Here is a 19,495-nt window from a genome sequence, read left to right as displayed (position 1 = left end):
AAATTCTCATGTCATAACTATCGACACAACAAACAAGACACAGACGATATCTAATGATCCTCAACAGACTCCAAGTACGCCTTCTCATCCAACAAACTCTCCAATTCACTGGGATCATTAACCTCAATCTTGGCAATCCATCCATTACCCTCCGCACTTTCGTTGATGGTCTTGGGCTTGTCACCCAACACGGCATTACCATCAATCACTTTTCCGGAGACGGGGGACAACACATCAGATGCAGATTTTACGGATTCGACGGCACCGACAGGCTCGCCGGCTGCAATTTCGAGGTCTGCGGTGGGAAGTTCGACGTAGACAACGTCACCGAGGGATTTGGCGGCGTATTCGGTGATGCCGATTGTTGCTATGAAGATGGGAGATCAGATTCCGAGGGAAACAATATATTGTGTTTGCGAAAGGGAGAAAGGTAGGAATTGAGGTTATCATGCAATGCGATTCACATGTGAACCAGCAGGTGAATAGGTAGCACTTACCGATGTTGCCATCGAGCTCAACCCACTCGTGAGATTCGGTGTATTTCTTCACCTCAACTATCCACGTCTATTAGCATAGCCATCCTCATTTCGTACGTATGAATTGACACAATGGACGCACACTGCGAACTCCTCGAAAAGTTCCTCATGGCTGTTCCCCGCGGGAAAGCGGGAATGGTCCGGCGAGCAGCAACGGACGCTGGGAGACGTTGGCAGAGCATGCGAGATGCCAATGGGCGGGTTACGGCGGCGAGAGACATGGTGACAATCAATTGATCGGTTGGAGGAGAAGGAAAAGTAGAGAGTCGGGGACAGGAGGGGAGAGTTGAGAGAAATTAAAGTGGAATGGATGGACGATGGAAGGAAGATATAGTACGTAGTTCCGAGCTATGACAGCTTTACCGTCTAATCTTATCATGATAAGGTCTTGGCGCGACTTCGGTCTCCGCAACCGTTGCCGGAAAAATTGGAACAACTTCACCTACATAGGGCACTGCACGTCTGACGTCTCATTCAATTCATCACCATGTTATACGAGCTAATTGCAATTGTATGTCGGACTCGCGGAACTGTTACATGTGCTAAACGTATCTCGTACTAACTATTCATAGGTCCGACCGGGCAGTCTCAAGGAGGTAAAGGAGTACGTCAACCATCGCCATACCATCTGCGCAACCATTTCAATTCCACCTCTATCTCTAGTTCAGCGTTCTTGCTCAGCATACTAATTTCCTTCGACTCAACAGAATCGCCAAAAATGCCGGCGTCCAAGTCCTCCGCTCAGGCGGCGTAGTCCGCGGCTACACAAATTGGGGCACCTTCACCCTCCCCAAACCCACCACAAAACATCAAGCACGATACTCTGAAGGCTGGCACTTCATCATGCGCTTCGATGCTTCAGGGCCCGTCCAGTCCGCTGTTCGCCGCACTTTGTCTCTCGACCCGCGAATGATTCGTTTTTCGGTCATCAAAATCGGCGATAAGCTTGAGGAAATCAACAACGTGCCTGGTCATGTCGATTGGAATGGGACCAAGACGAATATCACGGATTCCATCGTTAGCAGAGCCACTCCTAGGGCGATTTTGACTGAGAATGCGGCTATTCGATCGTCGCCTTATTCTTCTTGAGCCGTGGGTCTAATTGGTTAACGAGGGAACATCTTGATTGCGACAATATTAAACTCAAGCAGCACCATGTTCGAAAGTGATGAGATGAGAGGCTATGTGTTCCAACGATGGTCTACAGATCAGCTTGCTTATGCGTTGCTGCGAGATTTCTGAGCTCTCGGGGTTTTGTACACAATGTATTTTTATTTTTGGTAGCATTTAAGGCGCATACCCATGGGGAAAATCGATTTTACTATTGACAAGAGGCACTCTCAAATTTTACCGTCCTTCAGTGCTATATCTAACACATGCGCCACAGTCACTCCGTTACTCCCGCGAGTCAGTTACTCAAAGCCTCCGGTTGCAGTATGAGAAAGACACGAGCCTTGATACGTTTTTCAGCCTCGGTAATATGGCGCCTCATTGCGAGGCCGATGCAAAAGGATACCTTTCACGCATGATGGCTGACAACTGAGGCTCCGACTTTATCCGGGCGACGCAATAGGCTTTCACTATTTCCCATAATTATTTGAGAGTCTTATATTAACAATGATCATGAGTAGAGAAGTCTCTTGGCATATGCCAAATCATCAGATAGCAATCATGGATAAGACAATTGACGTATGGGAATGTATGGTGAGACTAATAGCAGCGCCGCTCCAATTTTCGGGTTTCACATTTCTAACCCTAACGATATACTTGGGACCCGCAGTGTCTCATGAGGTAATTCCTCCAACAGCAGGCCTTCGCTTGCGACTCGACAAGGCTTTATCTGTGCCATCTTGGAGCTTTTATTGTGCTTTGTAGTGCCTTTTTGTAAATTGGATAAGGGTCATAAAGATGCCCGTTATCAGCCCTGAAGTCCTCAAAGTGATACTCATGGACCAAGGAGCATGAATTATCCTCCTTTCTTACGCCTGAGTAGCAATCCTACCTAGGTAAATTTTTGATTGCTATTTGGCACGGAACATTGTCATACTCTCTATACCTCAGTATCTTCCTCCTTCCACTACAGCTATGTTAACATCCGATGTCCCAAGAAGCACACTATTCACAACCCAATACCACAGTTCGTATCTTCATTTACATACAACGTCCATAATGAGAAAGATTCGAAGGTCGAATGTGCGCATAGTTGACTTGCCAAAGGAATGGTTTACTCGCTCCAAAGACGTGCTGGACACATCGATTGTGGGTTCATATGTATACATCGAAGATCGCAGCGACGATGGCGCTGGCCATAAGACAGGTTTAATTGTCGGTGTTGTCAGTAAGTCTTTTTCCACTGACCTCTCGAACAACTCAGTAATTGGTAAACTGACATTTTTCCCGCGATTGTTCATCAGTTGGCGCATTGCTCGGCGCATTTGTACTAATTCTACTCTACATACGAAGACGACCAAACTCCCAAGTACGGAACTGGCACTTAAAAGTACCATTCAGACTAGAAAAGCTTCGAAGAAGAAAGTCATATGGCATAAAAGAAATGATCAGCGTTTCCGCGCCAACCGAATTTTCTATACTACAACAAGAACAGCAGCAACTGTCGCCTGTACATGCATATCACTCAAACACCAAGTCTGCGCGGTTGTCTGTAATCAGCGATGTTGATACGCTTCCGGAACCGAAGCTTGGACCAGAGCTACCACAGAAAGATATGCCCAAATTACCGGATTCTTCCTGGTTGTTACTCTCTCCAAACAATTCGGATGAGCGGATTGATGTCGAGACAGCCGGTAGACCTGGAACAGCCAGGACATCAAGGGTCACGATCCCGTCTTATTATTACCATTACTACCGCAAATATTTTGACCGGGACAACTATCGTGTACAGTCACAGTACTATCCAGAGTCACGACTATCGAGTGACTTCATCAGCTACAGAGATCGTTCTTCAGGGATACCCATTTACCAGAGAACGCGCACCAGCACCAACCACGAGAGAATATCAACACTCAGCAAACCCCTCGTGCCAGAGAAAGGCATCATTGACAAAGACGCCTCCGAGCCATCAATCGACCAGGATCCGCGCCTGGCATACTTTGAATTTGATATTCATCTCCCCGACAAACCWAAAMAAGCCATTCTCCCTCCTCCTCCTGCCCCAGCAGCACGAAAAAGTAGACGGTCTATGGATACGTATATATCATCGCAACAGTATCATAGCAGAAAGAAAAATAATAGGCAGACAGCATCGTCAATTGCGACCGTTTCTACAGCGCCGATATTTCGACAACACCCGGGGGAGGAAGTAGATCTGGAATCGATAGGGAGGGTGGGGCGTGTACGAAGTTCGTTGTTGAGTGGATTGATTGTACGTTGACATGAGTAATTGGATATGAGAATAATGTATTATTATTATATCATTCATTCAGCGCATGTAGGTATTTGGTATTCAGTTACGACGGCTTAGATTCGAGATCTGGCAGTTTGTCAAGTACTTATCTTCACTTGACAAGTAAGAGCATGCCGAACGTCATTGTAGAACGCTGACGAAATATCATCAAAGCTCGGCTCGAAGAGATCACGTATTTTTTCAATGCCGTTCAGTCGTAATATCGAGAATAGTTCGAAAGCTTATGCCGTTGCAAAGAGTGCGGTAGGAAAGTCAAGTTCAGAAGGATCACAAGAAAGAGCAAGCTCTGGTTGACAGTACCTAATGAGGAAGAAGGTGGTATTGACTCTTGAGCCATGCCATCCTTTTGCGCATTATAGTGTAGAGGTGCTCATAAAAGAAAGGAAGGGAGAACATTTCTGTATGACCAGCCAGATGTCTCCCAAGTAATTTCATAACATAGTTATGATATCATCTGGGTTATTGGCCCAGTCGATGATGTAGAGATGCGACAAAGCTATCGATACTTTAGAGAAAAGTAAAACTTGCATGTGCCATTGTGATATACATATGCGCCCTAAAGTATGTAAACTAAAACTCTTGGACATTTTCGGGAGCTGACGAGCTGATAAAGTCGCCAGATAATTTCCTATAAAGGAAATAATTTGGATCCGGCTATAAAGAGCACCAAAGGTCGTACGTACCTCGGGACGTGGCTACGGAATTGTGTTAGTTAGCCGAGTCTATCGTCCATTCATGTACCACGTACTCAGGTTCATGCCACAGAGCTAGTCACAGAAAGTCGTGGGAGAGGTCCCTACGCCGATTGGATACCTATATCTGAGCCGAACGAGAGAAGGAAAAAGGTAGAACTGAAGTTATGCTTCTGCTGAGAGCCTGGGAGACTCTGTTTGACCGTCTCAGACTTAAGTCTTTTCAGGCTCTCGGTACATACACGTGCTAGTGCGTAATGTAGCATCAATATAAGGGTGACCAATATAAAGAATGCGTTCTAAATGGGCTATAAAAGAAGCACATTCCCACATTCGAGTAATGACGGAAAGATTATTCAACTCTGATGAATTATGAAAATTAATTGTCCTTAGTCCCCAACGAACTATATATTGATATGAGTCTATGTTGGGTAAAGCGTGTCCGTATTTTCTTCGGACTTCAAGACCCATTTACCCAGCAAATCGAGGATCTATTAGCTCTAGTTCATGAATAAAGCTCAGGTGCAAAAATGTGAAAGAAGTGAAGACTGGTTTCGTCTTTTCTAAGGCTCCCGAGGTTTCATTCTTACCACTGTAACTCTGAACGCTTGAAGCGGCAATGAGGCCAATTGACTCCATATACGAGCTAAATTTACGTACGTAAAGCAGTTTCCAAGATCAAACAGCGCTTCATGACTATGCTCATTTGAGATTGTCTCAGTTTGACGCTATGACAGTCTGAACTCTTTTTTGTATCAATTTCGGATGCTCCATTCGAAGCATTATTTCTAGCAGACTGCGGAATATTTCTCTCTAATACGAAATACAAAATACAAAAGAGCTTGACATTGGCAAGTTGCCGGTAATGAGGTGGGCATAAGATGCTCCTTTCAGTGGAAGCCTCGTGGCGGAAATAAGGGAACGGGCCGGGCCGCAACAGACCCAGAGATTGCATACCTAGGTATGTACTGTGTACGGGCATACCGGCGCCCAGTTGCATCCGTATCATTGTGCTTATCTTTTCTTCGTTTTCGGTCATTGCACAGGACAAGTGACTTCAGACCTTGGGGAGTTGGAGGGTAGAATCAAAAAACCCAATAGATGAGGAAAGGCAAAAAGGCTCATCTTTCGATGTAAGACAGCTCTGCTGTGTTGCTGATAGCTTGGCATCAACCGGCATACCTAAATAGCAGGTGCTCTTCGCGTGAGGTGAGCTTCGGGATCTGTACCGCCAATCAAAGTAAAGCTATTTGTGATGCGTACAGTACATGTCGGCCCTGGCTGATACTCGGATAATCACGGATTTACTATTTTCGGAACTGGTGTTCAGGGATGGTAAATGAATTGGTATTCTTGTTGGTGATTATAATTGTAGGTCATGTATGATATTCTCTTTTCAGTTCTCATAGGAAGGAAGAACAACATTGCAATGTGAAATACACAATACAGTCTGAAGGAGAATTCTGGAAAACTTTTCCGAAAGTTACGACTTGAGCTTCCGCGCTCCTCCTCGGCTCCACTACCAAAGAAGTCACGGGGTAGACTCGGAAGCAACAAGTATTGATGTTTTCTTTAGATACAGTACTTAAGACTCTGGAATAAAAATCTCGAAATACAAACCTGATAGAGCTAGCTTCGTGCTCCTCCTAAGCTCTCAGCGAGTCAGGCACATAACCTTGTGAAAGCTCTAGACTCAGCCATTCAGCCATACTTATTTTGGTATATTGTATGGCGTCCTCACTATTAAGCCTCCAACGGATCTGATACGGCATCATTTCAGACTATCGATACAAATACCCAGGTCAATCACACATCATTAAAAACATATAGGTGCTTTTCCAGATTTATCCGTAATCTACCCGTTGAGAAACTCGAAGCTGTTTACATACACTTATAAACAGGCTAATGAGTTATTGGAAATGTGCCTATATTACATGTTCGTTATTACTTTAAATAAAGGCTAGACTCTTGATCCTGGTGTCTGGAGGCCTGAGCTCATTTTTGCATGAACAATATACTCATCAGCCAATCCGGTGAGCCTAAAGGCTATGAATTTTTATTACTTAGATTACATTGGAGCTCAGATAAAAATTTTCCGCGTTTATTGTCTGATTCTTGCGTCGTGATTACCCGGAAGGTTACATGTTGGCCTCAAAGCGTTGCAAGGAAACGTTTTTTTTTTGTTATTTGATGTCATATTATCTCTTATCAGTTTAGACTACATGGAGTAAGATAAAACGTACTACGTACTCTCACGCCTTAGCTCCAAAAATTCTCCTTCTCTCTCCTGTGGAGAGGCCCCAGTCCCTCGCCTTGGTATCGGTTGTGAATCATAAGCACCAAAGCTAGGAGATTGCAACACATTTTCTAGCATGTACAGAGGAGTTGCCACTTGGAGTTAAATTCTTTGGTGAGAACTCGAAGTGTTTTGCAGGATTTTAGCACTACGCTTAGCACGAAATCGATGGTGGATGCGATATGCATCTTTACTTTCGAGTTGTGCCGGCGCGGGTTTCGCCGAACCCTAGCACTTGTTGTTTGATCGTTTCGGCACTTCACAAAGTACCGAGGATTTGCAAACCTTATTCATGGATATGATGGACTGTGAGTGCTAGTACCAGAGTGGAAGTCCGTGTTTGGGTAGATCATCCAGGCAGAACGTCGTGCGGAATGTGGGTGTGTGGTCTTGATGTTGCCTCAAGGCTTCTTTGAATAGAAGTTCAATGACTGATTGCTCCGCACAAAATTCGACTCATTTTGTTTTACATGAGCTATTTCAGTCTTTTCGAAGGAACTGAAGTTTGTTGCATGCTCTAGAGTATTAGCTTGTCAACATTAAACAACCCTGTTGATGTCCACTTTCACATGCTTTCTATGAAGGTCAGACCACTGATCAAGGGTAGTTAAAGTTTTATCTCTCGTTGGCATATCGAATGGCGAGACCGGTGTACAGCAAGAATGTGGAGGTATGTCACACCCTTTGTGATACTGTCTGACCGTTCGCAATGCGGTGTCGTTGTTTTCCCCCATGTTACAGTGAGGGTAATCCCTGCCGCCAATAGATAAAATAGATAGCTACCTAACTGCAGTAAAGTGGAGGATCTTATCATGACGTGCTCAATAGATGACGGTCGAATTGAATTGTTGCATTGTGTTGCTAGGTCTCTGCCCTAGAAAATATTCCGTCCAGGTAGTATATATGAACTTTCCGTGTCGCTTTGGGAATCATGATCGACAGGGCGACGTCACGTATACAAATACCTCACTCGGCTCCAGCAGTCTAGGCTCGTCCGGAGAGTCCGTACGTACAGTAACGAGCTAGCTATACAGGGCTTAAATTAAGCACCGACCTTAGACCAAATTGTCGTGGTATATCTCGCTTGACAACGGGAGGCTGAGTACGTTTCCGATCTTCACAACGAAAATCCTGTCGTGATTGTGGATCAAACATGTTGATGGCCTGATCCACGTTGATTCACTTACTAGCGCGTCTCAATAGTATCGGATTCTTGTCTCGTCTGAATTTGAGTTCAGCCACAAAACCAAGTCAATTCAATCCTGTCCAGCTTAGTGGCTACATCATACCCGAACAGGGAGTTGTATTTTGGGAGAAAAAAATCCAAATAATGTGCACCACCACAGCCACGAATACTACAGGCATATGATTCTTTCTGAAGTCGATCATGATCAATATGAACCAAGACCAAATCGGCGACATCGACCGTTGAAAAAAAAAAACGGCTGCCTGAGTTTATCTACCCCTGTTCAGCGCCACGTGTGTGCATGTGAATACGTATTACTAGACGGACCTGGCTGACGTTTACAACAGGAAGTTCATGTACGGGTCAGTGGGATACTTCAAATTTGCTTAGTTTTCTCTAACTTTTACATCATATATTCCAACAAATCAATATCTAAACTAAATTTGAAATTAAATAAATGTTATAAAACCATATACATAATCCATATATATTGTTGGCTTTTGTTACAGGTATTATTGATTAATTCATAACAAAAATTGTGTAAATTTTAGGGTCAAGTTATATACGAACAACTACCGAATAAAAGTCTTTAAAATTCTAATTAGTCTTATAACTAGTCAATTCAAGTTACTATCTAGAAAAAAAAAAAACAAACAATACAGATTTGTTACAGGATTAATGATCTACTGTAAATAGCTATTTTATGTGATTACAGGTGTCCCACTTATCCGTGAAATACGTTAAACTAAGCAGGGTTCCTAGTTGATCGTCAAGAATCTTAGTATTATGAAACCCGGGATTTTAATTGATGCTTCATTCCGTGCAAACCAAAAAGTATCCTAGAGCAAGCCAAAGAATAAGAGAGGTACGGAGAACTCAACCGGATGCCGGTGTAGCGGATCAATATATTCCCTACATGGATGTTGCCTGTATTGTAACCGTTTTTTCTCCTTTCTCGTTTCTAATATAAACTTCAGGCTTAAATCCTTCCGTCGACGAATGATTTTTTGAACTAGTAAATGGCGGGAAGAGGAGGGTACTACAATTCCGGGTCTGCGGAGTCACGTTGTAAGGGGAAACTTTACATATTACGAATGATTTCTGATATGAAATTTTCGTTTCGATTGGTATTTCACCCTCTTATATTGCTTTCAAATTAAAACGGAGCAATTACTACTACAGGTAGTGCTCTAGTGTATGCACCCATGTTACCTGGAGCTTTATTTACCAAGGCACTTGGCCTAACGCTATTTGACATTATTTTGTTACATGACACGAGTGGTAGCAATCACATCCTGGACATCATCAGACTGGAGGATTCTTATAGCTTATATCTATGAGCCTGTCGCCACTCTCTAGTTGCCTGAAATATTAGATTGGAGAAAGTATTTGAACGACTGAACATGATTTACTCTGCTGTCATTGTATGTCGTGTTGTGTACATTCCGTCCTTAAAGATGGCCTGATAAGCCGACCATAACTACACTCTACAAATCTGCGGAACCTGTCTTGATATTGGAACACACCTGGGCCACTGGTCAATCTTTATAAAATCTTCGTCCTTACCTAAGTACTGTGGGCCCAACATATGTAAGTTCTGCGAGCCTTCTTTTTTCAAGCTCACTTTCGCTCACGCGCATTAGTCATGTCAATATCCAGATACCAAGAAAAAAAAAACTTATACACAATGTGCAACTGGTTCAAAAATATATACGTCTTCACAGGATGCCGGGATCCTAGCGGACATTTCCACAAGACCGAAATGGATGGCGACAGAAAAAGCCAATGTCGCGACGGGCCTCATGAAAGAATCGTCATTGAAATAGGAGTCTGTCATCTATGTTGGCGTTAATTCGAGGGAGCTCTTCTCTCAAAGTTGTTCGCGTTTTTCAATCACGGCGATTTTTATTCTCTGGGTTATGAGCATGCATTGGGAATCAGGTTGGGCATTTAGCAAGGTTAAAATTAGATTGTTACATGGATCTGGGTAATCTTCTTCTTTTCGTTGATATCTACTCCGTACTTCGCCTTTGCTTTTGTTGGATGTAATTTCTTCGTTTTTGCTCAATGTTCTCTTACGCATGTTTCGATTGGTTATAGAGAGATAAAGGTGCCCTCATATTAGTCTAAGCTCTAATATGAAGGTCTGGGCAACTGTTGGGAACTTTCCGGACCATTCAATTCATACAGCCAATCCAACGGGATGTCTGAAACAAGCATGTGTTGCGGCTAGGTCCGCTAGGACCTACCTACCTCAGTCAAAAGCTCCCCGTGCCTTCAATCCATGATAAGCATGTAATACAAACCGCGAATTGATTGACTGGCCATTAATACAAGTACGGAAACTCCGGGGACCGCCAGCCCACAGACCCCCCCTACAAAATTAGGTTTTAGGGTTGCGGAATTCTCTAATGAGGGTAGGTTGCGTGATCACGATTGATGCTCTGAGACTATACTTGGAGAAACGGTCACGAGAAGTACATTGAGGATTCTGCGTAGTGATTACACCAATGACATATCCTGAGTAACGCATGATCCTTTACCTCCGTCACAAGCTTGCATGAGCCAATGATCAAGCTTGTACTACAGTGGTCTTTGATAGCTACAAAGCAAACAAGTCTTACGTGCTCTATACCCTGGCAGATGACTGCTGATCGAAATGAGACACGACGTGGGACTTTTGGAAGCAAGTCATTGGTATGGGGCTTTCTGTCCTTTAGGACCAGGACGGAAAGAGTAAAAGGTTTGCAGATTTCGGCTCAATCTCTAACGCGCCGTCCCGTAGTCCCAATTTTAGAGGCGGGGRAAWCGCAATGCTTAATACCAAGTGAAGAGAGCGACAATTCTTTTCGTCTCATGACCATAGCTTGCAACTAGATGTCTCCAGTGCGGAGATATGTTAATCTTTATTCGTGCTAACTGTATCAAAACATTATTGGATCAGTATCCCAGTCCGTACCGTTTTATATAGTATATACATGCTGCAGAATCGCAGATCTTTATTTTTAATTAATCCGAGTACTCTCTATGGTTCGTAGACAACGTGGCAATCTGGATATAACATCACAAAGCAATGCCATTTGTTGTCAATTCTCCCGGCTTGCCGATCGCTTCAACGGCTTCTTGACTATCCGAGACGAAAAACTAGTTGGTCCGAATGAAAGAATTGTCGAGAGGTTGTAAAGCCCTAATGTACCATGCATGTATTGGAACATAACACTAACTCGTAGATTTTCTTGTTTGTTGAATTAAACGGTCACAAAAGTTCATAGGTCACTCCAATTCAGACTCAACATTATGAAAACCGGTTTTTGATGTACAATTAATGGCTGCTTCTTCAGTATTATTATTAATCAATTTCTACTCTCCTCTATCCCCGACGATCTTTTAGCCTATGACGAGCCTTTGCATATTACCATAGCTATAGGCTCAATTAGATGGCAACAACGACTTTCTTCGCAGAAACACCCTTTTTGTTAATATCCATAGCCTCTTGAATATGCTCCAACCCTTTACCAACAACAAGCGGCTCCGGTGCGGCGATAAATCGACCATCGCGCAGAGCTTGCGGAAGAAAATCCTCATAGATGGCCTTGCCAACCTCATTGGCCATATTATCGGTACCCCAGATAAACTTGGCTTGCACGCGTTTCAGCGCTGACTTTGCTTTAAGAGACATCATAGAAGTTCCCATACGCATAGAAAAGGCAGGCCAATCAAGAGCACCCTGTGGAAACCCGCTAGGAGGCCAGTCGAAGCTAGCTTGCGCGATAAATTTCCGCCCTTGGCACTTAGAAAGAATATCAATACAGAAACCCACAGATTTCTGTCCAATCGCAATGGCCCCGACTGATAATCTGTCTTTAAAAGCAGCTGTAATATCGGCGATCACTGTTGGGCTTTTGTAGTCATATACCGCAATAGCGCCGAGTTTCTTGAGATACTCGTGATTGTGTGACGAGGCGGTCGTGATGACATCGTATCCTGCAGCTGTCGCTAACTGAATGGCATTGCAGCCCACGCTCGTAGAACCACCCCAGACAAGAAGAGTCTCCTTTTTGGACACCGGTTTTGAATTAGAACTACCTGATGGTGGCGCAATGGTTGGGTATCGAAGAGCCAGGTAATCTTTCATAAACAGACCGCACGAAGCCGTCGACAAGCCTAAGGGCAGTACACACGCGGCCTCATACGTAAGACTATCAGGGATTGGACATGCAAGGTTTGTTCGAATAACGGTGTACTCCTGAAAAGCCCCCTCAGAGGATTTATTACTTCGCTCATCCATGCCCACGGCATGGCCGACAACCCGGTCACCAACTTTGAATCGCGTAACGCCGGGACCGACCTCGAAGACTTCTCCAGCTAAATCGCTTCCCATAATGAAAGGATATTTGATCCATGACGAGAAGACATCACCGACGTCCTGCTTGACCCAGTCCAAGGGATTGACAGCGACCGCAGCGGTCTTGACCACGATCTGATTTTCGCGGGGGTGAGTATACTCGGCTGTGCCAATTTCCAAACGCGCCTTTTTGGACGGAATGTAAGCCGCTTTATGAGGAGCCATTTTATCGAAAATTGATTGTCTGTCGGTATCGTTTGGTGAATGATTTATGGTACGAAAGCAACATCGAACCCGAGTCCCTCACTACATCTTTATGTATTTGTCCTTGTCGTCTGTCTGCCGTCGTGAACTTCAAGTCACCCATGAAGAGAAATTTAGAAGTATTCTTACGGACGTAAACAATTGAGGCTGAGGTCCGGCGCCGACCCTAAGAGCTTATTTTGTGATGAAGCAATAAAGTGTTGTTCACGTCCAGCGAAACGGCCCCACTTACAGGACCGATCTCAAGAACCACATTGGTTTTGGCCTGTTTCCCGGATCGACTTCTGGATCGTGATAAGAGTCCTACAGTGTACAAAGCAGAATTTAAGAAATTTGATAGCCTATTCTCTCCCTAGCTCGATGGATCTTACGTCATAAAAGGCTTAAAGTGAGATTTACGGAAGAATTTTGTGCCGACGCGCGTACATGTTCATCCGAACCATGATCTATGCGACTTATATCCGTACTTTGCATCGTATAAAATTCATTTAAGAAGAAGATTGCACATTCGAAAAGGGGTTGAACACTTTTGCCCATGTCAGACAACTGCAGATATACCATAGCCTTGAAATTTCACATATATTCTTTTTACTTTTCTTCCGCTCCCTCCAGTCTATCAATATTGCTCTAACATGTAACCTCGAATGAGTATATTGCAAACCAGACCGCACAGGTTTCAGTCATGTGGTGAGGCAGCCATAGGATGTTTTATTACGCTATCGTCGTACGATAACTCATTTCACTCGAGTGATATCAAATATCAGTGAAAACCAAATAGTTGTCGAGGTAGCCAACAGGTTGTGTTGTAACCTGAAAATAATTCTGGTAGATAAATACAATCCCTAACCAATGTTTAGATGCGTACTCCATCACTTATAGCCTTTCAATAAGCGTTCTCAATCTTGCAGCTTCATGGTTAGGGCAACATGAGTCACGTGAAGTTTTGTGTACATCCTTTCTTCGACTGCGGCTGCTTTCTCTCCTATATACTCTCTGGTTGGACCAAAATTTTGCTTCTGATCGTGGCGAAGCCCCAAATTATCACTATCTGTTTCTTGGTAGTAGCTAAGAGTAAAATATGCCTTCTGGATAATGCAAAGGGCCCCGTTTTCTAGTAAATGCAAGGTGCCATGTCCGACTATGAAGGTCGACTTGTCCAAATCGGACGGCGTACCTTCATGATCCCAATGAACATGGCTCAAAATCACATAGTCAACATCTGTTACGGAATCAAGATTCCCGGCTTTCAGGCTATCGACTACATCTGGAGAGGTGTTGACCGGTTGACGAGTGGCGATATGAGTTTACATAGCCGGCGTGTATCCTTAGTATTATGGATACCCAATGGCTCTGAACCTTCGCAAGAAAATTGGTTCAGAATATAAAATTCTCATATTTGATGTTATTCAAGACTTCTTGCGCAGATTTCAAGTAGAAGTCGCGGGAACAGGCCAAATAGTGGTGAACACTGGATACAAAGCCGTCCAGGCAGCTGTAATGCACCCTATTCTACCTTACATTTCCAATTCAAGTACTGATAATAATGATATCTTAGGGACTAGTCATCACGATGCTACCAAATTTCCCAGTAGTGAGAGCTGTCTATCTAGATGAGAAGACTGGGATTCTGGCTGGTGTCAAGAATCTTGCTTCAAAGCAATCTAACGGCAATAAGATTATCATGGAGTGCGGAACAATCGAGACCGCTACTATACTTGATGTCGCCAAAGCCAGCCGCGAAACAGCATCATCCCTCCAATCTGGGCGGAAACTAGCATTTGCCGATGCTCCCGTATCCGGAGGCTTCGAAGGCACTAAATATTGGAACCAAGATGGGCTTGAACTTCAAGCTTCTTACAGATGTGATCAATACAGGTGGTGGACAATACTAGAACAAACCTAGGTAATATGGCCGGCCATTTTGGCTATGGCTAGACCATATCCTTCGAGTGAACTCGGACCTCAGCTTGAGCTACCCTGGTAAATAGAAATCTCATCAAAATAGCTAGGTGATTGTGGACGACCACGGTGATGATGTTTCGTCATAGATATCAAAAAAAGGATAAAACGCCTAGGGGCTTTGCGTTAGCAAGGGACCTTCAATCAACAGAAATGTCCCATACCGAGGAATCCAAATCCAACCAATCTGTAGGCTGCCATGTATTTAGCATGCTGGGAACTGCATTCGGAAAATCCCCCCTCGCGCTGGCATGAGCTATGTATTGAGAACTCGTTTCAGGGATTTCTAAGAAGTTCAGCCCTTGGTCTATAAGAGGAGTTTCGGTGTTTTGCATCAGCGTTGGATTCGGCGAAGGTAGCGGGCAATCAGATCTGTTGTTTCGGACAGTCTGGCCTTGAGCTTCTTTTCGCAATTCCTCTAAGATGATGCCGTATCGTCGACTGGGAGACGCTGCTGAGCTGGCCCGAAGCAGGTGGGAGCGACATCTCTCCGCCAGATCGAACAGTCCCGCGTGAAAAGATTCATCGGAGTGTCTTTCGTATTTATTTTTGTTTTGACTGCGCTGTATCTCCCAGACATATACGACCGCTAGTGCACAGAAAGTGACATAATGAGTCCACCAGAAGGAGTGAAATAGGTTGATGTCGTTTGCCATATTATCCACCAATTCTAAGATAACTCTAGCAGCAGAAATGCATTCGGCTACTAGATCATTGACATCTGGTGAGTCACAGCTGGGACCGTTTCCCTCTCCTAGCAAGAATGGCCTATTGGCATGAATGACTGCGTGATAATAAGCGAGATTAAGTGCACAGGATTCTCGCCGGAAACTTGGCATTAATGTAGATGGTTTGATCGTGCCTAGATGCGGAGGTAGACTGGCGCGCCATTCGTGCAGTTCGCCAATAAGACGATTCGCAGCTGCCACTCGTTCTCCAGTCTGTACATCGCCTACTGCGTACACTGCACGGGATATTCGGCCGATGATCCTGGCGATCCTGCATACTTTTAGTATGTCATCTTCATGAGGTGACAGGTTACCGTGTGACTCACTTAGCATGGAATGTGAGGGAGTCGACATGACAGTCCTCGGAGGCTTCGGATCCCAGAGGCCCGTGTGGCCCCATGTCTTCGTCATTTATACTATCAGGAAAGTCCTGATCAACATCCTCGTCATGCAAGAATCTTGGTCTTCCAAAAACCACACTAAGATATCCGTCAATTGTATAAGCAACCCAAAAGACGCGTTTGGAACACTGGAGGCTGATATAGTCTCTACTATGGTTCTTGAAGGGAACCCCTTGCTCCTGGGAGCGTCTCCGATGGAGTCCCAAAGACGAGAGAATTTGATATGCACTGCCAAATGTATACCATGCTTTATTCATGCGCGAAGTCTGCAGAAGATATAGCACTTGGATTAATCTAGCCTGGACCGATTCTAGGCGTGGAAATCCCTTTTCAGAGTCCGTCAGATTCATCGCAGCGCAGAACAAGCGGTCGTTCTCACGCAAGGCCAATGCCTCGTTGTCACTAGAGTAGTATCCGCCTTTGAGCTTTTCATTTCGAAAACGTGCAATTGCGAAGAGAGTTAAGATAATTGCACATTTGGCATTGCCGAGAGATTGCGAAATCGGGCGGTTGTGTTCTCTATCTTTCAGGAGTACTTCCAACCAATTCTCTACCGTCTGGCGATGAAACATGCGATACGTCACAACGCAAGTATCGAAATAAAATGAGACCAATGTCCGTGCTGTCATGTCATCTGGAATCAATTCTTGGCTGTGATCACCGAGATAAAAAGGTCTGTCTCCTGCACATGTCAGGAGTTGACTTTTATCCATCTCACTTGACCCATGAGATTCCGTTTCCACCTTTTGCACGAGGAATTTCCTCCATGCTCGATGTAGGAAGGTGAGACCGGAAGTTGGATCGAAATATTGACCCTCAATCTCCAGTTCAGGAGAGTCTCGCGAAGGKGCTGTCTCGTTGGAGAATGATGGAGGTCCAGTTCCCATCTTATTTAGGTCCGATCCATCAACCATGCCACTATTACTGTCTTCAATCCTTGCACCGGAATGAGAAGCGATTGAGGCTCTTCCTACCACTGACGGGCCTTCTTGTCGTTCCATCGGTAGCGGCGTCGGGGCCCTACCGCGGGAATATTTGGTCGCATAGGCGCAATACAGTCGTCTGCGAGTACAGTTGGCGCAGGGAAGCGTACCTGTGCATCGAATCTTTTTGATCTTGCACAAGTCGCAGGCTCGACTAACTTTAGGGTCTTTCCTTCGATTCTCCGAAGCATCGAAATCTGCATCTTGTTGTGCCCGCTTACGTGGAGAAGAGACAGGTGATAAGCTGTTTGTGGAGTTTCTGGGGTTACGCTGGCCGTAGGAACTCATAGCGATGATACGAAGAGGGCGGTGTAGGTGTTCGGATAAGACGGATCAAACGTCAATGGTACAGAGGTAAGGTTTACGAAGTGGGACACAACGCGAACCCGGAAATATCACCGCGAATCCGTGTCTGGGTATGTCAGTTACGTGGTCAGCTTAAAAATTCAATGACCGCATCAAATTCCTCGTCTGAAGGGAGGTTCCAGCAAAGATGTCGAAGTAAAATCGGATTTACAGTATATTGAAATTAGTTTGCCAGCCTGCTCTATCGCGAGTGCTGGTAATCAAGTGGATTTCAATCCAGGAGAATAATTATACTTGGTTCAATTCTAACCGAAGTTTACAAACTTCCAGAGTTTACACAGAAAACAAGCTATTTCCGGGAGGAGAAAGAAGGATAATTTGAGAGAATAGAAAGACTATCGCATACTGCTCCATATTGAATCACTCATGGGCATCATAGATGAGGACATTATTTTTTAACATTAACCAAAAAGTGACTACCTAGGCCGGGACACGCTCCACCTGCGCAAACGTTGCTTCTCTTTCGCAATCGTGCACCTTAAAGTCCCTTCTTATCTTTTCGATGTCCCTCTCATGCATCTCCGAGTTCCCCAGCTGCCTGCGCGGAAGCCGTTTTGCGACTCGAACAGGATCTAGTATCGTCTCGGACAAGGCAAATATTTCATCAATTTCTTCCAGACTCCGTCCCGAAGTTTCTGGGAAGAAATAGTAGATAATCGGAATCATGAGCGCGTTCAGCGCGGCAAAGATAATGAAATACCGCCATGCCATGGCATCAAATGCCACGGGCGTAACTTCGGCCATTAAGAAATTAAATGCCCAGAATGTAGCCACACCAAGCCCACTGATGACTGCCCGTAGACGAAGGGGCGCAATCTCAGTAGCATATAAGAAAGGAATCCCACCAAACCCGAGGACGTACGTGAAATGGAAGAAGAATGTGAAAAACACAGCCCCATCGATAGCATGTTTGTTATGTGATTGAGAGCCCAGGCCGGCTACCAGGATGAGGCAAATAGCATTTCCAGCAGCGCTGATTAGCATTAATCCGCGTCGACCGAAGCGCTCGATTGTGAAGATGGCGATTATACCGCCAATGGGGCTGACGACTTGGTAGATCGCTGCTAGGATTCTGGAGGTGACGGAGTCTAAAAGGAGGTTTTTCTGGAAGATTGTGGTGGCTGACATATTGTAAGCATGATTGTCTGGATAGATTAGGGGATTTCTCAGGAAGTCACCTACTGTAGAAAGTAATGGCGTTGACACCGGTCAACTGAAGGAACATCAAGACGGAACAAGCAAGAATAGTCCGGTACAAGATCTTCTGAGGACCTATAGAGAATATCTCACGCACTGAGGCTGATCCAGACAGTTCGAGGGAATGCTGAGCATCTCTAATCTCCGCCTCGATTTCGGGAGAGGTTGTATCGACGTCATCCAAAACTGCCAATATTTCGAGAGCTTCAGATACTCGATTCTGTCGAACAAGCCAGCGAGGAGAATCCGGCATAAAGCTGACGAATACAAGAGCCATCAAAGACAGGATGATTTGAAAAGCACATGGGAAGCGCCAGGAGATACTACCATGGGCAAAGGAGAACCCCAAGTCCATGAAGAGCGCCAAAGACAAGCCCATACCAATGAAAACACCTGTAGTAACAACATGAGCTCCTCGCTTGCTAGCGGGGGATATCTCAGACTGCCAAACAGGAACGGTGGCTAGAAGACCTCCGGTTCCTGCTCCGACGAGGATGCGCGAGACAATAAGCTGCGCCAGATCGAATGCGCTACTCATCAAGATAGCGCCAATTATCTGTATAACAGCTGCAATCATGATAACTCGTCGACGACCAAGAGTATCGCCCTGCCAGATACACAAAACAGCCCCAAACAGGCCGCCGACAGCGTACAGGGCCGTAACGGTGCCTTGAATAGTAGACTTATGGCTGTTCCCATGGGCGTCGATGGCAGGGAATTGTTTTTCAAAGGTTGGAAGTGTCAGTATTCCTCCGAGCAAAGATTGATTGTAGCCGAATGTCATAATTGCTGGCATCACTACACCGAGGAGAGCAGCGATGTTGAGACTATTGCCACGAAGGCCGAAAAATGGTGCCATCGTGTGCAAGCGGGTCTTGAGAGGATGGACTAGGATAATTGATGGCAGGTAAGAAAGAGACAAGTCGTATTCTTGCGTAAAGCTTTCGACATGACGAGAAAGAAGACCTGCGAGCTTTATGCAAGGCTGGGGAAAGATACATGATATTCGACTGGTTAACGAACCCCAGTTTTCAAGGTCGATCCACAAATCCGGGGAAGTTAAATGGGACGGATATCACGGATTTCCGGATTCTCGGACTCTCAGGATTCCTGACCGA

General features: G+C 44.9%; 5 protein-coding genes across 5 annotated transcripts; 1 reads left to right on the top strand and 4 right to left on the bottom strand.

Annotated features, from left to right (window-relative positions):
- Positions 1–50: 50 nt before the first annotated feature.
- Positions 51–757, bottom strand: BHQ10_006488 (uncharacterized protein; the record flags this gene model as incomplete). The annotated part of the gene is made up of 3 exons (XM_040879079.1): positions 51–367; positions 498–554; positions 619–757. 3 exons carry the CDS (start codon positions 755–757, stop codon positions 51–53), a joined length of 513 nt encoding a protein of 170 aa, XP_040734992.1.
- Positions 758–1,023: 266 nt separating this feature from the next.
- BHQ10_006487 (uncharacterized protein) lies at positions 1,024–1,625 on the top strand (the record flags this gene model as incomplete). Its single annotated transcript, XM_040879078.1, has 3 exons — positions 1,024–1,047; positions 1,109–1,140; positions 1,244–1,625. 3 exons carry the CDS (start codon positions 1,024–1,026, stop codon positions 1,623–1,625), a joined length of 438 nt encoding a protein of 145 aa, XP_040734991.1.
- A 9,942-nt stretch (positions 1,626–11,567) lies between these two features.
- Positions 11,568–12,704, bottom strand: BHQ10_006486 (uncharacterized protein; the record flags this gene model as incomplete). The annotated part of the gene is made up of 1 exon (XM_040879077.1): positions 11,568–12,704. The coding sequence occupies one exon, from the start codon at positions 12,702–12,704 to the stop codon at positions 11,568–11,570; it is 1,137 nt and encodes a 378-aa protein (XP_040734990.1).
- Positions 12,705–14,842: 2,138 nt separating this feature from the next.
- On the bottom strand, positions 14,843–17,102 carry BHQ10_006485 (uncharacterized protein; the record flags this gene model as incomplete). The annotated part of the gene is made up of 4 exons (XM_040879076.1): positions 14,843–15,701; positions 15,757–16,749; positions 16,806–16,924; positions 16,974–17,102. The coding sequence occupies 4 exons, from the start codon at positions 17,100–17,102 to the stop codon at positions 14,843–14,845; spliced, it is 2,100 nt and encodes a 699-aa protein (XP_040734989.1).
- A 498-nt stretch (positions 17,103–17,600) lies between these two features.
- BHQ10_006484 (uncharacterized protein) lies at positions 17,601–19,236 on the bottom strand (the record flags this gene model as incomplete). The annotated part of the gene is made up of 2 exons (XM_040879075.1): positions 17,601–18,301; positions 18,363–19,236. The coding sequence occupies 2 exons, from the start codon at positions 19,234–19,236 to the stop codon at positions 17,601–17,603; spliced, it is 1,575 nt and encodes a 524-aa protein (XP_040734988.1).
- Positions 19,237–19,495: the final 259 nt, after the last annotated feature.

This window comes from Talaromyces amestolkiae (genome assembly GCF_001896365.1).
Source record: "Talaromyces amestolkiae strain CIB chromosome Unknown scaffold12.1, whole genome shotgun sequence".
Taxonomy (NCBI): Eukaryota; Fungi; Ascomycota; class Eurotiomycetes; order Eurotiales; family Trichocomaceae; genus Talaromyces; species Talaromyces amestolkiae.
This window is presented reverse-complemented; position numbering and strand designations above follow the sequence as displayed.